The 25,544-nt window shown below is 41.4% G+C and overlaps 1 protein-coding gene across 1 annotated transcript in view; it reads right to left on the bottom strand.

Annotated features, from left to right (window-relative positions):
* col21a1 (collagen, type XXI, alpha 1) overlaps positions 1-25,544 on the bottom strand; it is a 457,104-nt gene that overhangs the window by 368,664 nt on the left and 62,896 nt on the right. The window contains exons 8-10 of the mRNA XM_060854885.1: positions 21,370-21,480; positions 13,056-13,139; positions 7,939-8,001 (exon numbers count right to left, since the gene is read on the bottom strand). Coding sequence (XP_060710868.1) covers positions 7,939-8,001; positions 13,056-13,139; positions 21,370-21,480 — 258 coding nt within the window. The remainder of the gene's footprint in view (positions 1-7,938; positions 8,002-13,055; positions 13,140-21,369; positions 21,481-25,544) is intronic.

Below are 25,544 nucleotides of genomic sequence, written 5' to 3'. Positions count from 1 at the left end.
GGAGCTATGAACTTGTACTTCAAGGTCTCTTTGTTCAGCAACACTCGCTAGGACATTACCATTAAGTGTATAAGTCCTGCTAAGATTTGCTTTTCCAAAATGCAGCACCTCGCATTTATCTAAATTAAACTCCATCTGCCACTCCTCAGCCCACTGGTTCATCTGATCAAGATCCCAATGTAATCTGAGGTGACCTTCTTCGCTGTCCACTACATCTCCAATTTTGGTGTCATCTACAAACTTATTAATTATACCTGTTAAGCTCACATCCAAATCATTTATACAAATGACAAAAAGCAGTGGACTCAGGACCGATATTGTGGCACTCCACTTGTCACAGGCCTCCAATCTGAAAAACAACCCTCCACTACCAATCTCTGTCTTCTATCTTTGAGCCAGTTCTGTACTCAAATGGCTAGTTCTCCCTGTATTCCATGAGATCCAGCCTTGCCAACCAGACTCCCATGGGGAATCTTGTCAAAAGCCTTACTGAAGTCCATATAGATCACATCCACCACTCTGCCCTCATCAATCCTCTTTGTTACTTCTTGAAAAAACTCATTCAAGTTTGTGAGACATGATTTCCCATGCACAAAGCCATACTGGCTTGAAGAATGGCTCAGGCCCAAAACGTCGATTCTCCTGCTCCTTGGATGCTGCCTGACCTGCTGCGCTTTTCCAGAAACACATTTTCAGCACTTATCCCTAATCAGTCCTTACCTTTCCAAATATAGGTGCATCCTGTCCCTCAGGATTATCTCCAACAACCTGCCCACCACTGACGTCAGGCTCACTGGTCTATTGTTCCCTGGATTGTTCTTACCGCCTTTCTTATTTAGTAGCACCACATTAGCCAACCTCCGGTCTTCCGGCACTTCACCTGTGACTATTGATAATACAAATATCTCAACAAGGGGCCCAGCAATCACTTCCCTAGCTTCCCACACAGTTCTAGGGTACACCTGATCAGGTTCTGGGGATTTATCCACTTTTATGTGTTTCAAGACATCCAGCACTTCCTCCTCTGTAATATGTACATTTTTGAAGATGTCACTATCTATTTCCCTACATTCCACATCTTCCATGTCCTTTTCCACAGTGAACACTGATGCAGAAAACTTGTTTAGTATCTTCCCCATCTCCTGCGGCTCCACCCAAAGGCTGCCTTGCTGATCTTTTGTCAGTCAGAGGAACATTGAAAGCCCACTTTGCTGAATAAACCTAGAGGTCCTGGTGGATGAGGACTGTGTGGGTTAGCTACGCATGGAGCATGCTCTGAAATGTTGGTGACTGGTGTCCAAGATGGAGGGCTGGAGGAGCAAGTAGTGAGCTAAATTCATCAGGTTGTCGCTCTGACTTTCATGTAGGGTATTGTCACCATGTAGTTTCTTTCCAGCAGGTGAGAGAGTGAGAAACTGCATATCGGCGAGGTGAAATTAGCTAATAATGAAAGGATACCACATGCTAATGCATGTAAATCACACTCTTACCACTCACTAACAAGAATCTAATCTTGCTGTTCAACACTTGAGTGAAAATCGAAATTGTTTGCTATCAAAATTAGAAATCTCCCTATACCAATTTCACATGATTTTCCAAACTTTCTTGTCAATGTTCACATCATTCAGGAGCTGGGAAAATTTAGCCCACAGCAATGTTGCATCTGGGGATATCAGGGAACTTCAAGCAGAGACACTTCAAAGGAAGAGATGCAATGCCTAAATGGAATTACAATTTCCTGTGGTTGCAGAGCAAATGAGGCTGATTTTCCACATCAGCAGAAACTCTCCTGTGATCTAGAGACCAGACTATCGACCTGATGTGAGATAAAAGAAAACAGTTCTGGATGAAAAGCAATTTTGTGTTTTTTTACTACCAGGAACATACAAGTGAGGGAATTGAAAAACTGACTGCCATTTGGGTCTTGGTCGATTAAACTGCTATTCTAGCAGTACAGGGCTGTAAAGGTCATAGCTTAAGAATATTCACAACATAGTCCTGCAAGATAAACAAAAAAAAACTTTATTGCTGATTGCTGGAAGCAAACTACAAGTCAGCAAAGTCACTGACAAAAAGAAAACAGGACAACTCCTTCAGCTAACTTGCAGAACCAGACCAACAATTCAGCTGACAAATTAAGCACTATTAGAACCAGGTGAAAGTGAGGACTACAGATGCCGGAGAGTCAGAGTTGAAAAGTGTGACCCTGGAAAAGCACAGCAGGTCAGGCAGCACCCAAGGAGGAGAGTCAACGTTTCGGGATTTATCTCACAGCCCCCTTCCACTTCCACATTCCTGATGAAGGGCTTATGCCCGAAATGTCGACTCTCCTGCTCCTTGAATGCTGCCTGACCTGTTGTGCTTTTCCAGCTCCACACTTTTTGACACAACTAGAACCACCAAACTTAACAGCTGCAATCAAGTCCTCACAAACAAATCTTTTTATAACTATTGTGATTCCTCATTTCTAATCAATTTGTATGTTTCTTGCATTCTATTAATTTTGTTCGCAAATTAGTAACTCATAAACTCACTCTTTCCTTAATCCAAGGAAACCTGTTTAAATTGGCTCCTTTTCAGTCATATATTGGAACTGGGAATGTATCCAGAAGGGATAGTTAACATTTTGAGATCAACTGAGGCAAAGAGAGGTTGAAAAAAGAAGAGAAGCCAATTCCTCCCTGCTTATCCAAGAGTATAATGGTTCTAGGATGGGGGGGAGGGGGGGGGGGGTGTTCTGTCTAGAATCATAAATTGGAATCCTTGTCCAAGGACCAATCACAATACTTTTGATGTAGTTTTTAAATATGTTGGCAAAAGATCCCAGGGGATGAGATAAGCTGAAAGTAATGAAATTTTGGACTTCTACTATAGCACAATAAAAAATGAGAATGCATTGAGAGCGCATTTGTGAAACAGAGCCATTACCAGCCTCAAATTAAAGACGCTCCCTCATCACTATAGACATGGCATGAACCTAGCAACATTAGGTACTATGTGGCAAATCATGGAAGATTTACATGTCCCAAGTGACCACATGTGCAGGAGTATTTCTATTTGCAACTACTGGCTACCCGCATTTCAGAGATGGAGCTGCAGGTGAATTCACTGTGGAGCATCAATGATATTGAATATGTGTGGACAGCACATTCAGTAAGATGGTCACAATGAAGTGAAGACTGAACAGGGGAAAAGGGCATGGGTGACGTTCAGACAGTAGAGAAAGGCAAGTAGTGCAGGAACCCCTTTTTGCCATTTTCTCTTTCTCGCAGATATACTGATAGGATACTGTTAGGAGAGATGACTGTGCAGTGGAAAGCAGTGGAAGTCAAATTTATGGGTGGGTCTGCTGCACCCGAGGGGAGAAAGAAGAATGATAGTGTTGTAGTGGTAAGGTACTCAACTCTAAAGGGAACAGACAGGTATTTCTGCAACTGCAAAAGAGACTACAGGATGGTAAGTTGCTTCCCTGGTGCCAGGTTCAGGATGTCACTGCACAGCTGCAAGGAATTCTGAAAGAGGATGGCAAATAGGCATACTTGTACCAATGAAGTAGGTAGAAAAAGGGTTGAGGTCCTGAAACACAATTTAGGCAGCTAGAAAGCCGAGCAAAACTGGGACTGAAAAGGTATAATCTTTGGATTATTTCTGGTTCCACATGCCACTGAGTACAGAAATAGGTTAGTCCAGGTGAATACGTGGCTGCAGAGATATTGCAGGAGGGAGGATTTTAGATTTCTGGAATACTTGGAATGCTTTTGGGCAGTGGGACCTGTACAAGCAGCCATAAGATGCAAACTAGACCAGTCTGTAAACTGGATGCCTGTCCCTGCATGCAAACTATTCTTGCACCTCAAGGTACAATATCAAAGCGACGATGTGTATTTTAAAAGGACCAGACATGTGCTATGGTGTGGTAGGAGTGTTTGAGGAATGCAGAGTGCTTGTGTTTGCTACCAATGGACTGTGCTTTGAAATCTGGACGTTTGGGGGAGCAAGCGTGAGCTAAAGTTACCAGGTACCAGTTCACACTTTCATGTTCGGAATTCTCAGTCTAGTTTTCACTTGGCAGGCAGTATGATGGAAAGCTGCATGTTAATGAGGCAAGGTTCATGTTAATGAATGTGGTAACAAGCAATAACCCCTGTTAATTATCATCTTGCCACTCCTTAGGAAGAATCTCATCTCAACATTCAGAACTATGTTGGAAAATGCAACTTGTTGCTTCCAACATTGAGAAAGGCTTTGCTTATCTTTCCACACAATTCTCCCAAATTTCTCACCATAATCCATGTAATTCATGGATTGCGCTCATTGTATTCTAGGAAAGCATGTATATGTATAAGTTGAATTTTTAATAGTTTCAGAAGGAAACATATTATAAGAGTCATACAAAACGAAAACAGACTCTTCAGTCCAACTCATCCGCTCAGACCACTCATCCCAATCTGACTTAGCCCCATTTGCCAGCACTTGGCCCACATCGTCTATTCCCTTCCTATTCATATACTCATCCAGATTCATTTTAATGTTGTCATTGTACCCACCTCCACCACTTCCTCTGGCAGCTTATTCCATACAAACACTACCATCTGGATGAAAAAGTTACTCCTCAGGTCCTTTTTAAATCTTTCCCCTCTCACCTTAAATCTAAGCACTCTACTTTTGGACTCCCTGCAAACAAACTACTCCAATCAATCCCTGCAAGCTCCTGTCTAATTCCATCAAAATTCACTTTGTTCCAATTTAGAACTTGAACCTGTGGACTAATTTGGTTCCTCTCCATAACTATTTAAAAATTATTAGAACTATGGTCACTGGTCCCAAAGTGCTCCCCCATGTCACCTCAGTCAACTGTTCTGCCCTATTTCCCAAGAGTAGGTTGAATTTTGCCCCATCCCAAGTAGGATCCTCTGTATACTGGTTGAGGAAACTTTCTGAATGCACTTAACAAATTCCACCCCATCCAAGCCCTTAACACTACAGCAGTCCCAGTTTATGTTTGGAATATTAAAATCCCCTACTATAATAACCCTATTGCTCCTGCAAGTCTCCCCAGTCTTCCTGCACATTTGTTCTTCTAATTCCTGTTGACTATTTGGAGGCCTATAGTGCAACTCCAGTAACATCACCACCTCCTTCTTATTTCTTAGCTCCACCTGCAAAGCCTCACCAGATGACTCTTCAGTTATTTCATCTCTGATTACTTCTGTGATAGTTGCCTTAATCAAAAGTGTAACACCCCCTTTTTCCTACCACCTCTGTCCTGCCTAAAGCACCTGTACCCTGGCACATTAAGCAGCTAGTCCTGTCCCTCCCTTAGCCATGTTTCTTTTGTGTCTATAATATCCCAATCCCATGCACCTTTCCATGCCGAGATCATCAGCCTTACCTGCCAGCCCTCTTGCATTGAAATGGACGCAATTTAAAACAACAGGAATTCCTTGCTCCCTGTTGTGTTGCAGCCTCACTTGTCTCTTCACTTTAATATTTCTGATTACTGTATCTCCTTCCAGCCTCACACTTGCCTCCCTGCTGTTGAGGATTCCACCCCGCTGCCAATCTAGTTTAAACCTTCCCTTATAGCACTAGCAAACCTTGCTGCCAACATATCGGTTCCCCCTCCAGTTCAAATGCAAACCGTCCCTCTTGACTGGTCACATCTGTACCAGAAAAGATCCCAATGATCTAAAAATCTGAATTCCTGACGGTGTATCAATTCTTTAGCCATGCATTCATCTGCCATAACCTCCTATTCTTACCCTCACTAGCACATGGCACTAGAAGTAATCCGAAGATTGTCACTAATGAGGTCCTGGTTTTTAACATTTTTCCGATCTCTCTACAACCATTCCGCAGGACCTCACCTCTATTTCTACCTATGTCATTTGTGCCAATATGCACAATGACTTCAGGCTGCTCACCCTCTCCCTTGAGAACATTCAGCAACCACTCCCAGACATCTTGGGCCTTGGTACCTTGAAGGCATCACACCATCCTGGATTCCCATTTTCGGCCCAGAATCTCCTCTCTGTCCCCCTAACTATTGAGTTTTCTATCACTAAAGTCTTGTTTAACTTTACCTTTCCCGCTGTGTCCCAGAACCAGTCATAGCTCCACCAACATGGCTACTGCTGCTTTCCCCTAAACAGTCAGCCACCCCACCCAACAATATCCAAAATGGTATATTCGTTTTTGAGAGGAATGGCCACAGGGGATTTCTGCATTCTCTACATTAGAGGCAAGCAACAGGGTAGAAGTGTTAAATGAATACTTATATCTGTATTTACCTATAAGATAAACCCTACCAGGACACAGTGACTGAAGAGGAAACCCAGTCATTAGGAGGACCAAAATTGATATTTGATAAGCTGGCATCACTTAAAGTTGTTAAAGCACTACAATCTGATGATTTGCATCCAAGGATACTGAAGGAAGTGAGAGTGGAAATTACAAAGGCTCTGGCAATCAATCTTCCCTGGATGGTGGCAGAGGATTTGAAAATTGCAAACATCGTGAGAATATTGGCCTCTAGGAGGTAGGACAAAATGGATAAAGGAGTTGCACAAAATGCAAAGTGCACAAAAGCATTGTTAAATTAGATTTCTCTGAACCAGGCAAAAACAAGAAACCGCAGAATAATGTTTCCCCATGCGTACGTGATTACCTATAGTTAAAGCTTTTAAGAAGTAGATGGATAAGATGAGGAAATACTAACCACATTTGCAAGCTGCAAGTCCTCGTAGAGGAAATGCTAAACCACATTTTGCAAGCTGTGAAAAGGTGACATCAGCCATTACAACTTAATCAATATCATTGGTTCAAGCTACTACTCATGAAGTGATTATAATTATTGATTTGTTGTAACCATGCGTTCATGCTCCATGTTTGATGATGATTAATGTATATAAACCTTATACAAACTCTATAAGGTTGTTGAATTCTTTCGATTGCCAAGAAGTTTTCCTACTTCTGAGCAAATCAGATTCTGCCAACCCAGCGCTGTAACATACAATAAACAATTGTTTGCATGTTAGACAAAAAGTTTACAGGTGCATTAAGAGAGATCTGATCAGCATAGATAGGGAGAATCTGTTTTTACCTGTAAACCGACCAAAAGCTAGAGGGCACAATTTAAAAATGTTTTGCAACAGAATCGAATGCAACGTGAGAATCAACCTTTTCACACAGTGTAATTAGGATATGGGAAGTATTGCCTGGAGGCACATTCAACTGAGGTATTCAAGAGAGTATTAGATGATTATTTAAAAGGCAACAGTATGGAGAGATACAGGAAAAGTCAGAGATTAGCATGACATTAAAATTAGTCGGAAAGCTAGAACAGGCACTATGGGCTGATCAGCTTCCTTCTGAAATGTAAGAACTCTGCGATTCTGTGTCCCTTGTCACCTGAACCATATCAATCTCTCTTGTGGAAATCGAATAAATACTTCGTGAAATAAGGCCATATATAAAGCAGTAGGTTGCTTTATATCACAGCTAATTAAATATATTAAGTCATTTATGGTCAGCTTGTACAAACTTAGAACCCTTGCTGAGGTCCACAGCTACTCAAACATATGTTCAGTCCTGAGTTGCATGGCACTGACATTTAACTTAACAGGCAGCATAAGTTTCCAAGCTGCCTGCATTATTTTGAATGGGAGCAGGTTAATTGTGATTAGTGTTATTCAAGTTTCCACCACTTCAATTTTTAAGAATATCTTTATTCAAAAGTAATTACAAATAAACTATGTAAAATGGTTAAAATACAGTTAAGTATAACATGAGTATTCTTATGGAATATGATTGGAAACAAAAATAATAGGGGGAGGGCTGGGATTTTCTGATCCAATTAAAATATCAATCTCAGAAGAATTATGTTTCATAAAAAACCACAACAGTTTTCTTCAAATGAGTAAACCATTTAGTACTCACAGGCTTACCATCTGCACCAGGTCTTCCGGCATCGCCTTGTTCCCCAGATACTCCACGTTCTCCCTTTGGAAAACAAAATTAAAAATTAAAGTGAGCATTGTCTAAGCCTGTTTCTAATTCCCTCAAACTGACTCCTCTCAGTTGTATTGTTCCATATTTTGCTGCTGCAAATTCAACTGTTGTGAGCTGAGAAATAAATGCTATTTGACGTTTAAGTACAGTGACAACTGAAAAGTAAAATGCAGCTTAGCATATAGGATACAAAACAATTTTTTAAAATGCACTTTAATCATTTGCATGCTGTAATTAAATATATAGATCACACAGAACTAATCTCCCAAACCAGAACATCACATAAATAGAAAAAAAAGTTTGAAGTCAACTGTGCCCATAAGCACAATTATTGCATCAGTTTCTTTTAGTAAAATCTTTGTCAAAAAATGTAACTGCTTTTTTTTACTTTACACAAATAATACATTAAAACAGAATACTCAGCAAACTAAGGACAGAATACCACATCTGAAATGTTACCAAACATTTAATGTTTAATCCTTTCAGAATCTGGAATTTTTGTTTTACAGCAATGTTATCCTGACAACCTAGATTCATATGAGTCTAAGGGATCTTGCCTTATGGCTTGATGTATGTGCACAAATTTAAAAATGTGCCAACTTTATTTTTACGGTCTGCTTGTCTGTTATGAGCATTATATTCAAAAAACTAAATTAAAAATAATGAATATTTTCTAACATTCACAATAAACTGTAACAACAATTGCAATCAAAATTTATAGGTATGTAATATTACTTGAAAAAAAAACCTAAATATTAGGAATTTCTATGATGCTTCCCCAGCAGAGTTATAGAAATGAATGAGTAGCGCTCCAAGGAAAGCAGCTGCCATAGGTCAAAGTATAGTTTTAATTATGCCTTGAACTGGTTATCTCCCTGTTTCTTTCTGAACGGATTTTCCAAAGATCCAGGAATTTTAAAATAGGAACAGGAACGGGCAATTCAACCACTCTGCTGGATTCTACCATTAACTGCATTGTGATTGATTTATTCCCCATCTTTAATCTATCTCACTGGATACCCCAACCCAAATAATTGGTCTTAGTTTTGAGTGAGATTCAGATTTTTACTACTGTTTGTTGAAATCATGGGCCTGAATTTTCCAAAGAGTTGCAATTTTATGCAGCTTGTAACTTCACTCCTTTTTATGTGCCAAGTGGTTAGAACAACCTGTCAGGCGATGAATGACAGGTATTTTTGGTGCCAAGTGAGTAGCGTGCCAGGAAGTAGGGTGTCAAATATGTGTCTGCCACTTCTGTTGGGTATGTCATGCCAATGGAATAAGACACATCCAGAGATGATGATGGTGCAGTCCAGATCATTGTATACAAGATATGTTCCTAGGAATGTGACATTGTCAGTTTATTGCTTGACTAATCTGTAACTGGGGAAGTACTGGATTCAAGTCAAGTCCCATGAACATTTGCCGGGGCTTCTGCATTACCAGTTTAGTGACAATAGCACCATCTCACTCATATGGGTTATTTTGAGTCACAAGAGAATATAAGGGCATGCAGGGAGCAAGGGGTGGAATGGAGTGATGATTTGAGAATCCAATACATGTACAGATCTCGTTATAGGCTGATATTCCTGCGGAACAGAAGTGAACTGTCTACCCTAACCACTTCGCACCCTGTCGCATTCAATGTAAGACTTCCCTTGGCATATTGTTAATATTGCAACATGTTACCATCATTTGATTTGATTTATTGTCACGTGTGCCTATTGTAAGGCTTTGTTTGAAAGCACTACAGACAGATCATAGTAAGCAAGGACAGGCAGACCAAAGGGTGAAAACAAAACTTGGACACAGTAAGGCATACAGGTTATACCGCACAGGACGTGCGCTGGGCAAGATCAACATTTTCAAGATTAGCAAGATCTGAAGTTAGAGAGTCTATTCATCAGTCTAATAACAGCAGAAAAGAAGCTGTTCTTGAACATGCTGGGTACATGTGTTCAAGCTTCTGCATCTTCTGCCCAGCGGAAGAGATTATAGGAGAGCATTATGGGGAGGAATAGGTTTGTGATGATGTTGGCAGCCCTTTCGTGGCAACGAGACATGTAAATGGAGTCCATGGATGGGAGGTTGGCTTCCTTGATGGTCTGGGCTGTGCACACAACCTTCTGTAGTTTCTTACCGTCCTGGGCAGAGCAGTTGCCATACTAGGCCATTATGTGGCCGGACAGTATATTTTCAGTGGTGCATGGGCGGTTTTGTGGGCGGCACGGTGGCACAGTGGTTAGCACTGCTGCCTCACAGCGCCAGGGACCTGGGTTCAATTCCCGACTCAGGCGACTGACTGTGTGGAGTTTGCACGTTCTCCCCGTGTCTGCGTGGGTTTCCTCCGGGTGCTCCGGTTTCCTCCCACAGTCCAAAGATGTGCGGGTCAGGTGTATTGGCCATGCTAAATTGCCCATAGTGTTAGGTAAGGGGTAAATGTAGGGGTATGGGTGGATTGCGCTTCGGCGGGTCGGTGTGGACTTGTTGGGCCGAAGGGCCTGTTTCCACACTGTAAGTAATCTAATCTAATCTCAGGCATCTGTAAAGGTTGGTGAGGGTCCTTACAGACATGCCAAATTTCCTGAGCCACCTGAGAAAGAAGACACATTGTTGTGCCTTCTTGACCATCGCATCTATGTGGGTAGTCCAGGACAGCTTTTTGGTTATCAGCACTGCTAGCAACTTGACGCTCTCAACCGTCTCAAACTCCTTTCCGTTGATGTAGGTGGGAGTATGTTCTCTTCCTTTCTGTCTGAAGTCAATGATCAGTTCTTTAGTTTTGCCGACATTGAGAGGTTGTTCTCATTGCACCATGTCACTCAGCCCTCCATCTCCTTTCTGTATGCTGATTCATCATCGTTTGATGTCTGTCCTACCATAGTGGAGTTGTCAGCAAACCTGTAGATGGCGTTCATTTAGAATTTGGCTACACAGTTGTGGGTAAACAGAGAGTACAGTAGGGGGCTAAGAACACATCATTGGGGGGGGGGCTCCAGTGTTGAGTGTTATCATGGAGGAAGTGCAGTTGCCGATCTTCACTGATTGCAGTCTGTGGATCAGGAAGCTGAGGATCCAGTTTTGGAGGGCAGAGCTAAGACCTAGGTCTTGGAGGTTTGAGATCAGTCTTGAGGGAATAATGCTGTTGAAAATGGAATTTTAGTCAATGAGAAGGAGTCTGATGTAGGTGTCCTTGTTGTCCAGATGTTCTCGGGATAAGTACAGGGCTTGGGAAATGGCATCTGCTATGGACCACATTGGTAGGCAAATTGCAGGGGATTGAGGCAAGCTGGGAGACTGGAGTTGATGTGGGCCATGACCAGCCGCTCAAAGCATTTCATGACTATGGAGGTCAGAGCCACTGAGCAGTAGTCATTCAGGCCCATTGCTTTTGCTTTCTTAGGTACTGGGATGACAGTGTTCACTTGTGTCCTTTAGGAAAGAAAACTGCCTTCCTTACCTGGTCTAGCCTACATGTGACTCCAGATCTACAACAATGAGGTTGACTCTTAACTGTCCTCTGTGCATGACATTTGCATGTTGAGTAGGCTACTTCATATGAACTAGGAGAAAGTGAGGACTGCAGATGCTGAAGATCAGAGCTTATGCCTGAAACGTCGATTCTCTTGCTCCTTTGATGCTGCCTGACCTGCTGGGCTTTTCCAGCAACACATTTTTAAGCTACTTCGTATGAACCTCTTTAATAGCCACCTACATAATTGGGAGTAGAATGAGTTGATGGGGAGTATATTTAATTTTGCTTCATCCCAATCTTGCTGTTCAGTGGTAGGAGATTTAGTTAAAGTTGAGGCCCATGTTTGTTTTTGACATCATATATGTAGTTTGTAACTTTTTCTTACTCATTCATGGGATGAAAACATCATTGGCTAGACCATCATTCAGGGCCTATTTTAACTGCCCAGAGGACAGTTTAGAGTCAACCACATTGTTATGGATCTGAAGTCACATGTAGTCCAGACCAGGTAAGGATGGCAGCTTCCTTTCCTAAAGGACATTAGTGAGCCAGATGGGTTTTCTCTTTTTCCTGACAATCCATTCATGGTCCTCATCAGACTCTTAATTCCACATTTTTATTGATTTTCCAATTTTACCATCTGCTATGGCAGGATTCGAACCCAGGTCCCCAGAACATCACCTGGGTCTCTGGATTAATAGTCCAGCAATATTACCACTAGCCTATTGCCAATGGACATCCCATTGGCAGGACAGACCCAACAAGAGGTGGTAAATTGCAAATGAGTTGTCCTGGGAGTCTCAATGTCATGGATAGCATGTTTAGTGAAGTGGTCACACCACAGGTGAGGATTACACAGGCAGAAAGGGAATGGGTAACCATCAGACAAGTAAAAGACTCCAGGAAGGAAGTGCAGGAGTTCCCTGTGGTCATTCCCCTCTCAAACAGATTTACCACTTTAGATAATGTTAGGAGAGATGATCTCTCAGGGGAAAGCAGCACGAATGGATCTGCTGCACAGAGGTGAGGAAAGCGAGTGATAAGCCTGTAATAGTAGGGAATTCAATAGTAAAGGGTACTGGTAGGTGCTCCTATGGCTGCAGGCTAGAAACCAGGATGGTATGTTGCCTCCTGATGACAGGGTGGCTACAGAACATTCTGGAACGAGAGGGTGAATAACCAGTTGTCATGGTACACATAGGTAAAATTACATAGATAAACAAAGCACTGAGAACCTGAAAGCTGTATATAGGAAGTTAGGAGATAAATTAAAATGCAGGACGTTCAACGTAACATTATTATTACTAATTAATAAACTCTTACTGGCTGACAGTTTTAGATAGGAAAATAATAAATTTGGTCTATCCTTTATGATTAATATTGATCAACTATTCAAGATTGACCTTGTTTTTAAAAAGGCAATTATTTTCTGTTTTCTGTAGTCTAAGAGTCCATTAATCACTGCATTTGCCAAATAACTGTCAATTAACTTAAGTTCACTTAATCAAGTCATAAGTACCTTTTCTGATAAACTCTTTTATACCAAAGGCTCTTAGAAATAAAATTATACCTTTAGACCTCGAGGGCCAGCTGGACCTGGAGCACATGTACAAGGGGGTGGTGTGGACATAACGTCATCAAGACTACTGTCACACTAAATGGAGAAAACAAACAATTCAAATAAGGACCATATTCCTATGCTTGGATGATGTAAGGTTAGGGTAATTGGACAATATTTGACTGATCCATCAAGTGGTTGTTTTCTCCCTCAATCTCTAATATTTGATATTTCATAAGTGAAACTTGCATAATGCCAAAAAGAAAAGATGATATGAGCACAAAGTCTTAAACAACATTAGTCAGGCCACTTTCATTGTATACTTGTGTCTGGCTTTTAGCCATTGAGTGTTATAATAATTGGAAATGGCACATGTAAATAACGTTCCTAAAGATTTTGATATCTTGGTAACATTTTCCAATGTTAAACTAATTTTGTATTATAAACTTTATCAATATTAAAGAGGCATCAATTTCAGAAAGGTGATAAATTAAACTGCATTTTGTATCAAAATAAAAGTCACTGATATCACATCTACTGCACTATTAAATAGATATGACATATTCAACATGCAAAAATAAAGGTTAACTGTCAAGTTACAATATAAGCAAAAGAGGTATCAATCTAATATTACAAAAGAGTTTCTGCCAATTACACAGAGAAGTGAAAATGACTGTAAATATCACTATGCAAATAATGGATGCAATTTCTCTGAACCATGAAACATTTGCTGAGAAGCAAGTGTATTTTTAGTGGTGGTCATAGTTAAGATGTGGAGATGCCAGGGCTGGACAGGAGTGGACAAAGTCAGAAGTCACATGATACAAGGTTATAGTCCAACAGGTTTATTTGAAACCACAAGGTTTCAGAGTGCTGCTCCATTGACTGCTCCTTCACCTGACAAAGGGGCAGCGCTATGAAAGCTTGTGAATTCAAATAATCCTGTTGGACTTTAACCTTGTGTCGTGTGACTTTTGACTTCTTAAATTTTAGTTAATTCCTCGCAATAGTACAACTGTTGGTTCAAAATCTTCAGTTAATGATTACAAGGTTATGACACAATTTTTATGAATTTCACTGGTACAATAGTCCATACAACTAATGCAGAATGGGATTCTAGCCAGTGGGCAGTCTGTTTTACACTGTTCCTAACACTTTTTTTCCATTGATCCATATTGGAATAAATTAATTTCTCCTCCCTTCCAAGTCCTGTGGAAATTCTTATTTTGGGATACCACAAATGGTAGGAACCAGGTTTGGAAATCACCACCCCTTTTGCATTGTTCCAGTAAGTCCTGGTCTGTCTACGTTCTGCCAACTACAGCCTGGATCTTACATCTCTGTTATAGACAGAGGGGAAGGATGATTAAATCCTTTCACCTTTCCCTTCTTCTGGCCGTAAGCAGATATGTTTTTATAATTCTTCTTACTTCCTATGCCACACAGATTTCCAGTGGCTTGTTGAATCAGCCACTGTCTTAAAAATTCACGGCAACTGTAACTGTTAGCAGGGTCGGATTGCCATCTATTCCTTCCAAGCACCAGTCCTATTCCAGTGGGTTATTAGTTCAGTTACCATAACCCAGGACATCCTTCATCTGTGCTTACATTCACTCTGAGAGTTGTGGATAATAATGGTGAGGTCAGTGGATATAGGGTCTGGTCAGTTTCCTTTGCCTTCCTGAAGTAGCTTCAACTGCTGCTTCTCCCTCTGAAGGCTGGAAAGCAGTCACTAGAGGTTGCTGTTCATGCTACACTTGCTGACAACATTCTAACTACTCTCTCCTTCAATGCTGTCTTTGCATGACAAGCAAAGCCACAAGGAACCCAATGACTGTCATGCCCAATTCAAATATTTGAGCCCACAACCTGTGGCAGATACTGGAAACAGAACAGCATTTCAGTAACAGTACCCCTGAGCCCTCACATCAAACGCAATGAAATAGCACAGTATGCCCAAACACACTGCCATGAATACTTTGTAAAGAAGTCAATGTCATGCCTTAACAAGGTTTGAAGCATGAAACCTTATCCAGATGCATATTTCAGAACTAAAGTATTAATGTTTTACTGGGGTAGTGAAATCCTGTCATTAACCCACTATGCTAGCCCTCCTCCAAAAAAAATCTGAATGTCACTGAACATGTCCTGATATACCAACAGTGCAGTGGTAAATGTGGCAGCTCCAAAACATTGCCTTCCACTGTCAAGTATGAAATGTGATTCAGAAATGGCGAACACAGGTGAGAATTCCAAACTAGTACTTGATATGATTTGTTGATCTGACCTAACAAGGAGGCAATTAGTGCAAACAATGAAATAGTCATGGTTCCTCGAGACCATAATTTTTAATGTTTATTCTTGGAAAAGAATGACCTGCCAATGAATTGCAATTTTGATGCCAGATGGTCACATTCCTGAATCAGTGGATGCAAGATCAATGCAATTGCCCCTAGCAGGACCTCAATTTCAAATAATGATACTCTACCCCAAGGAGAAAAGCTGTCCTGCATTATTCTGCACATAGTGAGAGCCATATTGATAATTTTTGCATAGTTTGGAACATAAATAACAAGATTTCAACATCTTGTCCTCATGAGTGCATTGCAGGCTCCCCGAGATGCAGCATGATCCTCCTATCATTTAGGAACCCTTCTGTGTTGTTGTTCTTGTATTCTGATGACCATGCAATCTGCTTGTTTCTGTTCAACCCCTTTATAAACTGTTAATGACCCCAATTTACTCCAAAGCCCATACCTTACATATTACCATAGCCCTGTTGGCCATGCAGTCACTTCATGTACAGGCTAGAATGATTGTGATTTGGGAAAATGTTTCTCACAGCTCCTCATCCCCTTCTATGTTGTATAAGATCCCAAACCTTTTTCATATTGAATTATCTTCTTTCATCATAATCATTCACGCAATAATCCGGTCCAATGAACCCCATATCCAAACTGGAACTTCCAAATGACAGCAACAGAACAACTGTGATCAATTCCCTGGACAGGAATTGGTTGAGATCCGTGACTGAATGTGGTGGTTCTGCCTGACTCTCTGTAGTCCTCTTGACCTCACTCAGGTCTGGTCTCTTTAATATTCAGATCTTGCAATTTTATTGAAGCACATGGAATGTAATTGCCATGTAAGCTTCTGGCATGTGCCATGGGTACAACATTGACATAGCACAGTTGCATACAGTGACACATCCATCCTCTTGACTGTCTAGTGTTCTCAACTTGGCTCTCCCCCTGCATTAACAAGGGATGCAAACTGCGGAGGTTGACAGCTTAACTCAGCACAAAGGACCTGTGTGTTTAAAAACAGTAGGAGAGACTAAGACCCAAAGGCACAGCCTCAGGATGAAGAGACAACACTTCAAAATTGAGACGAGGAGAAATTTCTTTATTGAGAGGATAATGAATCAATGGAAGTCATTGCCACAGAAGGATATCGAAGGACAGGTAGTGTTGAGGAGGTGGGGAGGCTGCATAAGGACTTGCAAAGGCAAGGAGAATGAGCAAAGAAGTGGCAGATGGAAATGGGAAAGTGTGATGTTTTGCACTTTGGTAGTAAGAATAGAGGCACAGACTATTTTCTACATGGAGAAAGGCTGTGGAGGCCAAGTCATTGAGTGTCTTCAAGACAGAAATAATAAGGGGAGAAATTTGACACTGGAAATATAAAATTATTTTTTTAGTGCAATGACAGTGTTTACCTGAAATTATGAAATTTAGTAGTACAGCAATTTACATCACTGTTTGAAATTTGGCATTGTAGTGATTGCCCTGAAGAGTAGATGCAAAGCTTTGGCAACGTGTCTGTATTTTCTCCAATATTCCAATTTTGAACTTAGTATGCTATTTAAAAACCCAGTTAAACCTCATTCAAAAGGCATAGCTTTTCTAAGAGTTATCATAAAGGGCAACAGCATAAAGAGTGGAGGTTCTTGTCGGTTCATAGATTTCCCATTGACTGTAAACTGATGAGGCCAATTTTGGAAGGGACTTGACAGGACATCCTCTGGAAAAGTGTAAAATCGCTGAAAGCAATTTCCAGATGTCTGTAATCTTGTGCATGTGCGAATACCGGTATCAATAGAGAAATGGTAATAAATGTTAACAATTTTATAATTATTACAAGCACAAAATCCAGGTGGAGATGCTGGAGATCAGAGTCAAAGAGTGTGGTGCTAGAAAAGCACAGCCAGTCAGGCAGCATCCCAGGGGCAGGAGAATCCATGTTTCGAGCCTAAGCCCTTCATCAGTAATGAAGTTTGTGGCCCAAGGGGACTCAGAGATAAATATGAGGAGGGGATGGGGCTGGGGGGAAGGTAGTTGGGAATGTGATATGCAGATGATGATGGGGGTGAAGGTGATAGGTTAGAGAAGAGGGTGGAGCGGATAGGTGGGAAGGAAGATGGACGGGTAGAACAGTTCAAGAGGGTAGTGCCGAGTTGGGAGCTTGGATCTGAGATAAGGTGGGTGGAGGGGAAATGAGGAAACTGGTGAAATCCACATTGATCCCGTGTGGTTGGAGGGTCCCAAGATGGAAGAGGCATTCTTCCTCCAGGCATCAGGTGGTTAGAATTTTCCTCAAGGCGTAGGGTGGGGAACGCCTCCTCTTGTGCCTTGGGACTCTCCAACAACACAGTATCAATGTAGATTTCACCAGTGACCTCATTTTCCTTGCCCCCACCTTATCCCAGATCCAACCTTCCAATTCGGCACCGCCCTCTTGAACTGTCCTACCTATCCATCTTCCAGTAATGGAAGTCTCACCACTAAACAATAATCTGCTCACGAACTCACAGTTTGGGTTCTGTCAGGGCAGTTGAGGTGAAAGTGATCACTCTTAACATCAAGGGCACTTTTGACCAAGTGTTACGTTGGAGAGCTCGAGCAAAACCGGAGTCAATGGGCATCAGAAGGAAAACATTCCACTGGTTGGAGTCAAACCTTGCATAAAGGAAAATGGTTCTGGTTGTTGAAGGTCAATCATCTCAGGTTCAGGACCTCCCTGCAAGAGGTCCTCAGGGATAGGCACTGGTCTCATGCATAAAAGCAGGTTACAGCGCAGGGTTCTTAGCTTGTTCTCTTATCGCCAACCCTCTTAGATGCCACCACAGTCAGTCAAAGGCAGAGACTGGATCTCAGTAGCTAAGCTGTACACCGCAGACTCAGGGGAAAAGTGGGGTAATGAAAGTTAAATAAAAGAACTCGATGGGAAATTAGGGAGATTCAGATCTGAAGGGGTGAACAGGAAGTGCATGGCAACAAGGAATATCAAGGATTTGACGTGTTGCCTAGATTGACAGGCTGTTCCTGCAGTTCAACCTGTGAATAACTAGTTCTGTTGCTTTTCATCCTGATCTTAATTACAAATGTGCAATGAAAATAACAGCCAGTGTGGATGGAGTACAGAGACATTTTTATTGGTTTGAAATAGTGGTTCCACTTGTGAATGATGTAAGGCCCTTTAATAGGCAATTGCATTAATCACAACATTCCAGTAATCAACTGGTTCAGAAATATTGTGATACACCTCTGGACCAGGTAGGATTTGAACCCAGGCCTCCTGGTTCAGAGGTAGGGACAGTACCACTCCACCACAATAGCCCTTATATCAGCCCCAATCACATTACAAGTTAACACTGCCTTCACTTTTAATGACAAAAGTCTGCATGTGTAGCTTAATTAATAACTATGTCAACTACAAAGCCTGGGCACTAGCATCTTGACCATGACATTGATCATTACAAATTAATTATAGTAATCTCAATGAAACTGATGTAATCACAGACAACAATTCGTAAACAAATTTCCAGGTCTCATAGGATGCACACAGACCCAGAGTTGCCTTCCTTATATATTGAACTTTAGGTATTTCACAACATGCTCTTATTTTCAATGCTGCCTTGCTTGGTCTTATCAGGGTTGAGGATGGGGAGAGAGAGAGAGAGAGAGAGAGAGAGAGAGAAACAAGAGAAACAGAGAGAAAGTATAATTGCTTACAACCTCCCACTGTTTGTATGTAAAATGGCCTGTGCAGCATACATCTAAAGCTATTATAGAGTCATAGAGTCACACAGCATGGAAACAGACCCTTCAGTTTGATCAGTCCATACTGAACATAATCCCAAACCTAACTAGTCCCATTTGCCTGTGCCTGGACCATATGCCTCCAAATCTTTCCTATTCATGTACACATCCAAATGTCTGTTAAATGTTGTAATTGTACCTGCATCCACCACTTGCTCAGAAAGTTCAACCCACATGCGAACCACCCTCTATTTAAAAAAATTGCCTCTCATGTCTTTTTTAAATCTCTCTCTCCTCTCACCTTAAAAAATGCGTCACCCACCGCCAGCCTTGAAAACCCCCATCCTAGGGAAAAGACAACTACCATTAACTCTAACTGCATTTATTAGTTTCTAAACTTCTATCAGGTTGCCTCCCTACATTTCAGTGCAAAACATCTCAGCATATCCTGCCTTTCTTTGTAACTCAAACATTCCATACCTGCAACATCCTGGTAAATCTCTTCCGAACCTTCTCCAGCTTAATAATGTCCTTCCTAAAACTGGGGGACCAGAACTGGACACACTATTCCAGAAGATGTTAACGGTTCTTGTAGAGACATCCCATTACCCATCTTTTTGGTGGCCTCTATGTCCCAAAGTACAGAAAAATTTGGCATATTCTCATTTGTGTGTGTGTTACTAATGTACTGATTTGTTTCTAATATTCCCCATACAAGCTCATTGGAACTGTCATTGTCAAATGAAGATGCCCCAGCACATTGTGACAGAGCTGGATCTTTTGTTGAAGCATTCCAGTCTGCTCTCAATTGTTCCCCATAGCCATACCTCTTACAAGGATGGCTTCTGGAAACAAGTGCTATTTCTACAACCACAACTGATGCCTTCTTTACACAATGCCCTGACATAGGCAGAATGTACATACAAGGCAACACATTCTTCCACTGGGACCATCATGGACCATATGATAAGTCTCCTCAAGGTGAGATTCCCATGTACAGGTCTGGGGGTTTCTATGCAGTATTTCACAGACACCGTGTGCTGCATAGTCCTTTGATACAATGCTCTGGACAACTGGAGCAGGCAAACAGGAGATCTGATGGACAGAGATGATGTAAATATGAGAGCATTATCCTAAGATGAGGGAATTGATCAGGAGGAACATCGCCTTCATTGTGATAGAGTATTAATGTGCTGGTCCCAATAAGCTGAACAGAACTTATTTGACACTCACTTCCAATGGAATGGAGTTGAGTGAAGTCTTTATTCATTGACTGAAAATATGTTCATGATAATAAAGCAAACATCCCTTGATTATTTACACATGTTTACAGCTTCTTAGTTTGTTCTTTCATCACTTTTCCAGTTCTGCAATAAAACTTAATATTACAAACTGTTGGAAGGCTTCATAACATATGATGTTCCCATATTCAAACATGGCAACACTGGATATTACTATGGCCTCCAGGGAAATCCCTTACGAAGGATTCTAACATTGTGGCAATTAGGAATGATAGCTTTTCCAACTTTATTCTTGTATCTGCAGCTAAAATGAAAGATAGGTGATGATGTAAAGTGAAAATATATTAATAAAAGTTCAAAGTTTGTGAGCAGATTTGTAGCTCGGGTGTTCGTTGTTGTGGTTCTGTTCGCCGAGCTGGGAATTTGTGTTGCAGACGTTTTGTCCCCTGTCTAGGTGACATCCTCAGTGCTTGGGAGCCTCCTGTGAGGCTTCAGAGGAGGCTCCCAAGCACCGAGAATGTCACCTAGACAGGGGACGAAACGTCTGCAATACAAATTCCCAGCTTGGCGAACAGAACCACAATATTAACAAAAGATTTTAATTTTACTTGCTTTCCTGCTATGTCTAGGTGCAGGCTTGGGGTCTACAGCTGGGTAGGTGAAACCTGCCCTCTAGTGGAGCTGGTTGACCTTGGACTTTTGGGTGGATTGGCCCTGGGCCCTGCATTTGGTTCTCTGGCTGTGTACTTGCTGGCACTGCCTTGTTTCATAGTAAGGAAAAACCCCTGGAGTGACGCTAAAGTCCCTTGACTCTGTCACTTTTCCACTGGTGCTCTCCACAAATGGCTAAAATAATGAAACATAGGTCTGCATACATCTCTGGTAGCCTACGACCATTCTCCTGAACCTGATTCGCCATATAGCTGTCATCATGCCCACAAAGATAACCAGCTGCACACTCACTGGAGCCAGCATAATGTGGATGGCGCTTGGAGACTTTTCCAACCTTCAATCCAGTTTCTCAAGTGTCTCCAACAAACCCACCTGCTTCTTCCTTGTCTGTTTGTATATTTTTACGAAATTAGCACTGGCCAAAACAGTAGAACTAGCAATCTCCTGAGTACCAGCTGGTAATTTTTCTTTTCCCTCAACCAGCTAAAAAGACATTTTAGAGATGTGTTCAGCAGACTCTTATCCCAACTCTAATCGTGCTCACAAGGTGTTAATATCTGAGCTGATGAAGCGTGTAGGAGACTGTTTTGCCAGTGCTTCCTCAGAGGGTTCTGTGCCTTCTTCCTCAGAGATGGAGGAGGTAGTCTTAGCTGGAGGGGTTGGTCTCTCTAGGACAGTGCTGTGTGGGTACTGCCATTGCCTGCATAAGGCAAGAGGGAACAAGTTGCACAACAGGAGGAGAAGCATGAGCATGTTAAGAGTGTGTTCACCCTGAGCATTATACTTCGCATGAAACTGGCACCAAAAGTACTGTGCAAATTTAATGAGGTGGGCACCATAAAATTGTGTGAGAATACTCATTAGGGCTCACAAAGAAAAACCCTCATGAAATATCTTGGAATTGACATTCAGACAAGTTTTCGCTTAATATTCCAACTCCAGCCTAATTATACATTGAATCAAATTCAACATAACCTCTTTTGTATTGTAGGCTTTTTATTGTGGAATTATTTAATTGTGCTATACTCTTCAGAATGCAATCCTTCACTTTATGACTCCAAGTGAAATCATATTCAAGGTGACCTTCCATTACTTGTTTTACTTCCAAAATGTAATATTTCCCAATTCTTAATATCGAACCCCATCTCCCAACTTCTTGTTCAGCCTTCAAACTAATGATTGTCATAATTTATTATACCTCTAATTTTGTAACATCCACAAGTTTCAATATTGTTCCTCCAAATCAAAAGTATAATAAATGTATCCAAAATAAATAACAACACACTCAGGACTCTATGGAACTTTTGGAAACTTGCTGACAAGAAGGCTACCATTAGAAATTAAGCAGAGTGAAAGTTTGGGAAATTTAAAGCCTCCATTCAGACCATCAGAGGCTATCAATTTGGAGCCTAGGAAGCTTCCTTCCACTTTGAAAGTGCTCTTCGACACCAAAGCAGGTGGAGATTAAAAAACGAGCATTCCCACCTTGAAAATAATCTCAGCTGTTGCATCCTCTTTCACTTGGGGCAGAAGTAGGTCACACAAAAATTACCAGATTGAAGTCCCCGAGAAGGCTTCAAAAAATCCATTTCACAATTCTTAAGACTAGATGAGAAAATGAGTGTTTTTACAAATGCTATTCTGAAATATTTTTATGTAAAGAACAAACCTGCCTAACACATTATTAACCAACAGCAAAAGCATTAAAAAAATTAAATCAGTAAACTGCATTTGCAGTTGAGATTACATACACAAAGGGATACTGGCCTCTGCAGTATCAAAACATTAACAATCAGTGAAGGATTATTTCATACAATTTTATTCCATTGAACAAGGTTCACAAAGGAGGCCTAATTGCATTGCTTTGGCAGACATTGCTGCAAGATAGGATGTTGAACATACTGTGCCTTCAGAAGAACCTCTTCATTTTCCTACTCATTTTCCAATGTCACATATCCTCATCACCCATCACACAGTCTTGTTGTGTCCTCGACTTGTTTGAAGCAAAGAATCCAAGGATTAAGTGTCATCCTCCAGCTGCACTGTAATGCATCAAACCCTGGACATGACCTGCATGGGAACTTGATAGGGAGGAGACATCTTATGATCCTTATTAGCTTCAGTGGAAGAAGGTGCTACATCGCAGATATACTGGACATCATGATATTCCAATCTGACAATGACCTTTAAGAGTATAGCACCCTCTTGCATTTGCATAGAATTGCATGGAAAATAAGCAACTTGGCTCTCCTAAACCTTCACTGGATCATCAGGGCACGTATGGCTGGCAGCTCTGCATGAGGAGGGTGCTCCACTTCTGCTGGAGGTTGATGGTGGATGTGGGTTTCCAGAAGTATGTGTTTTTTTTATACATTCATGTGGATGCTCTCAGGGCAGTTACCACAACGTTAACTACAGCTTCTGTGCCTGGATCCATTGGTTACTGCTCCAATAAACCTATGTGAACAATTTCAGAATCTAGATAGCTCCTCAGAAATGTGATTATTCAGCATAGTACAAACAAATTACATTTGAATAGTGTCCTCAAAACACTGGGGAACACTGGAGAAAATGGGATACATCTAAATGGATTTTTTTTTTCTTTACTAGTGGGTTGTGGGAGTCACTGGTTGGGCCAGCTTTTATTGCCCAACCCTAGTTGCCCTTGAGAAGGTGGTTTGAATTGTTTTCTTGAACTGCAGCAGTCCATCTGGAATAGGCAGATCCACAATGTCATTAGGGATGGAATTCCAGGATTTTGTCTAACAATACAGAAGTAACAATGATATTCCAAGTTCGGACGGTGTGTGGCTTGGAAGAGATCTTGTAGATGATGGTGTTCCCATGTATCTGGCTGCCCTTGCCTCAGATAAATGTGGCTGTGGGTTTACAGAGTTCTAAGGATCTTTGGTGAATTTTACAGTGCTTCTTGTAGATGAAATAGACTGCTGCTACTCAGCAACAGTGTTGGAGGGAGTTGATTATGCAATGTGGTTGACTCTTAACTGCCTTCTGGGCAATTAAGAATAGGCAATAAATGCTGGCCTAGCCTGTGATACTTTTATCACATGAACGAACAAAGCAAAGTCAAGCAAGCTCCTTTGTCCTGGACGGTGTCAAGTTTCTTGAATACTTTGGAGCTGTACCCATCTGCACAAGTGGGGAGTATTCTATCACATTTCTGATTTGTACCTTGACTTCACCAGTTTCCAAATCTCCCCACCCCTCACCTCATCACAGATCCAACACTCCAATATGGCATCACCCTCTTGAAATGTCCTACCTGCCCATCTTCCTTCCCATGTATCTGTACCACCCTCCCCACTGACCTATCATAATCACGTCTGACCTGCATCTACCTAAAACCATCCCACCTTCCTTCCCCTCAGCCCTACCCCCCATTTATCTCTCAACCCCTTTCCCCCTCCACATTCCTGATGAAGTGCTTATGCCCGGAATTTCGACTCTCCTGCTCCTCGGATACAACTTGACTTGCTGTGCTTTTCCCAGCACCACATTTTCGACTCTGACTTTCCAGCATCTGCAGTCCTCACTTTCTCCTATATTCCAAGAATCCATCACCCCCTATGCTTTCCAAAATAGCAAACTTGTTTGAAATGGGGATAGCCACATGAGCCTGCCTACTCCTCCTGGTGGTAACCCATCTACCTGGCTGTATCTGCGTCTTTTCTCCCATCCTGAAATTGCCATCAATTACACTCCTGGCTCCTGTAAATTCCTCATTGCCTCCAACTGCCACTCCAACCAATCCATGCAATTCACTAGAATTCTCAACCAAAGACACTTTCTGCAGACATAATCATCAGTAACATTGAAGTTCTCCCTCATCTCCAACATCCGACAGGAATAGCGCATCATTCTACTAAATGCCATCCTTGCACCTTAACAAATTACAGATCCAAAAAATAGCACAGTCTTACTACTCTAAAAACACTGCTCCAGGATAACATTGTATCTATGTTTTATATTTTTTAAGTTTAGTCAAGAGACAGATCTCAATAAAACATATAAGCAAAGAAAAACCACTCTATTCACAACTGTAAATCAAACAAGAAAACCAGTAAGGTTACACTTCAAAAAATAAGCCAGTCAGCTGCTCTCCTGATGTGAACTCCCCACACAGGTTTCTCCAAGATCAGCTGTGAATTTCACTCTTTATTTTTCTTAGAAGAACTCGATATCCAGAGGCAGTCAGCTGTGCTGGTTCACCGCTGGGTCAGATAGTTAAGCAGGTTAATTGCTCCATTTGTTTCACCTCCCATGTGGTCTCTACTCTCTCATTTCCTCCTTTTTTAAAAGTGCTGTTGTTTTGATCTCTTTTTTCCCGAAGTTCCAAAACAGTGCAAAAGCTTACAAAACAGTAATTACTGCCCCAAGATTTCAAGGAAATCAGTTACAACACTGAAGATACCTCAAAAAAAAAGGAGTAGCCCTTACAACCACAATATTTTCCCATTCTCTATCTTGGATTACCCAGAATCCTTCACCTTGAAAATAATAAACCGTTCAGGGTCCCTAATTTAAGG

Source organism: Hemiscyllium ocellatum, chromosome 3 (genome assembly GCF_020745735.1).
Source record: "Hemiscyllium ocellatum isolate sHemOce1 chromosome 3, sHemOce1.pat.X.cur, whole genome shotgun sequence".
Taxonomy (NCBI): domain Eukaryota; kingdom Metazoa; phylum Chordata; class Chondrichthyes; order Orectolobiformes; family Hemiscylliidae; genus Hemiscyllium; species Hemiscyllium ocellatum.
Note: the sequence above shows the minus strand (reverse complement) of the source record. Positions and strands in the feature narration are given on the sequence as shown.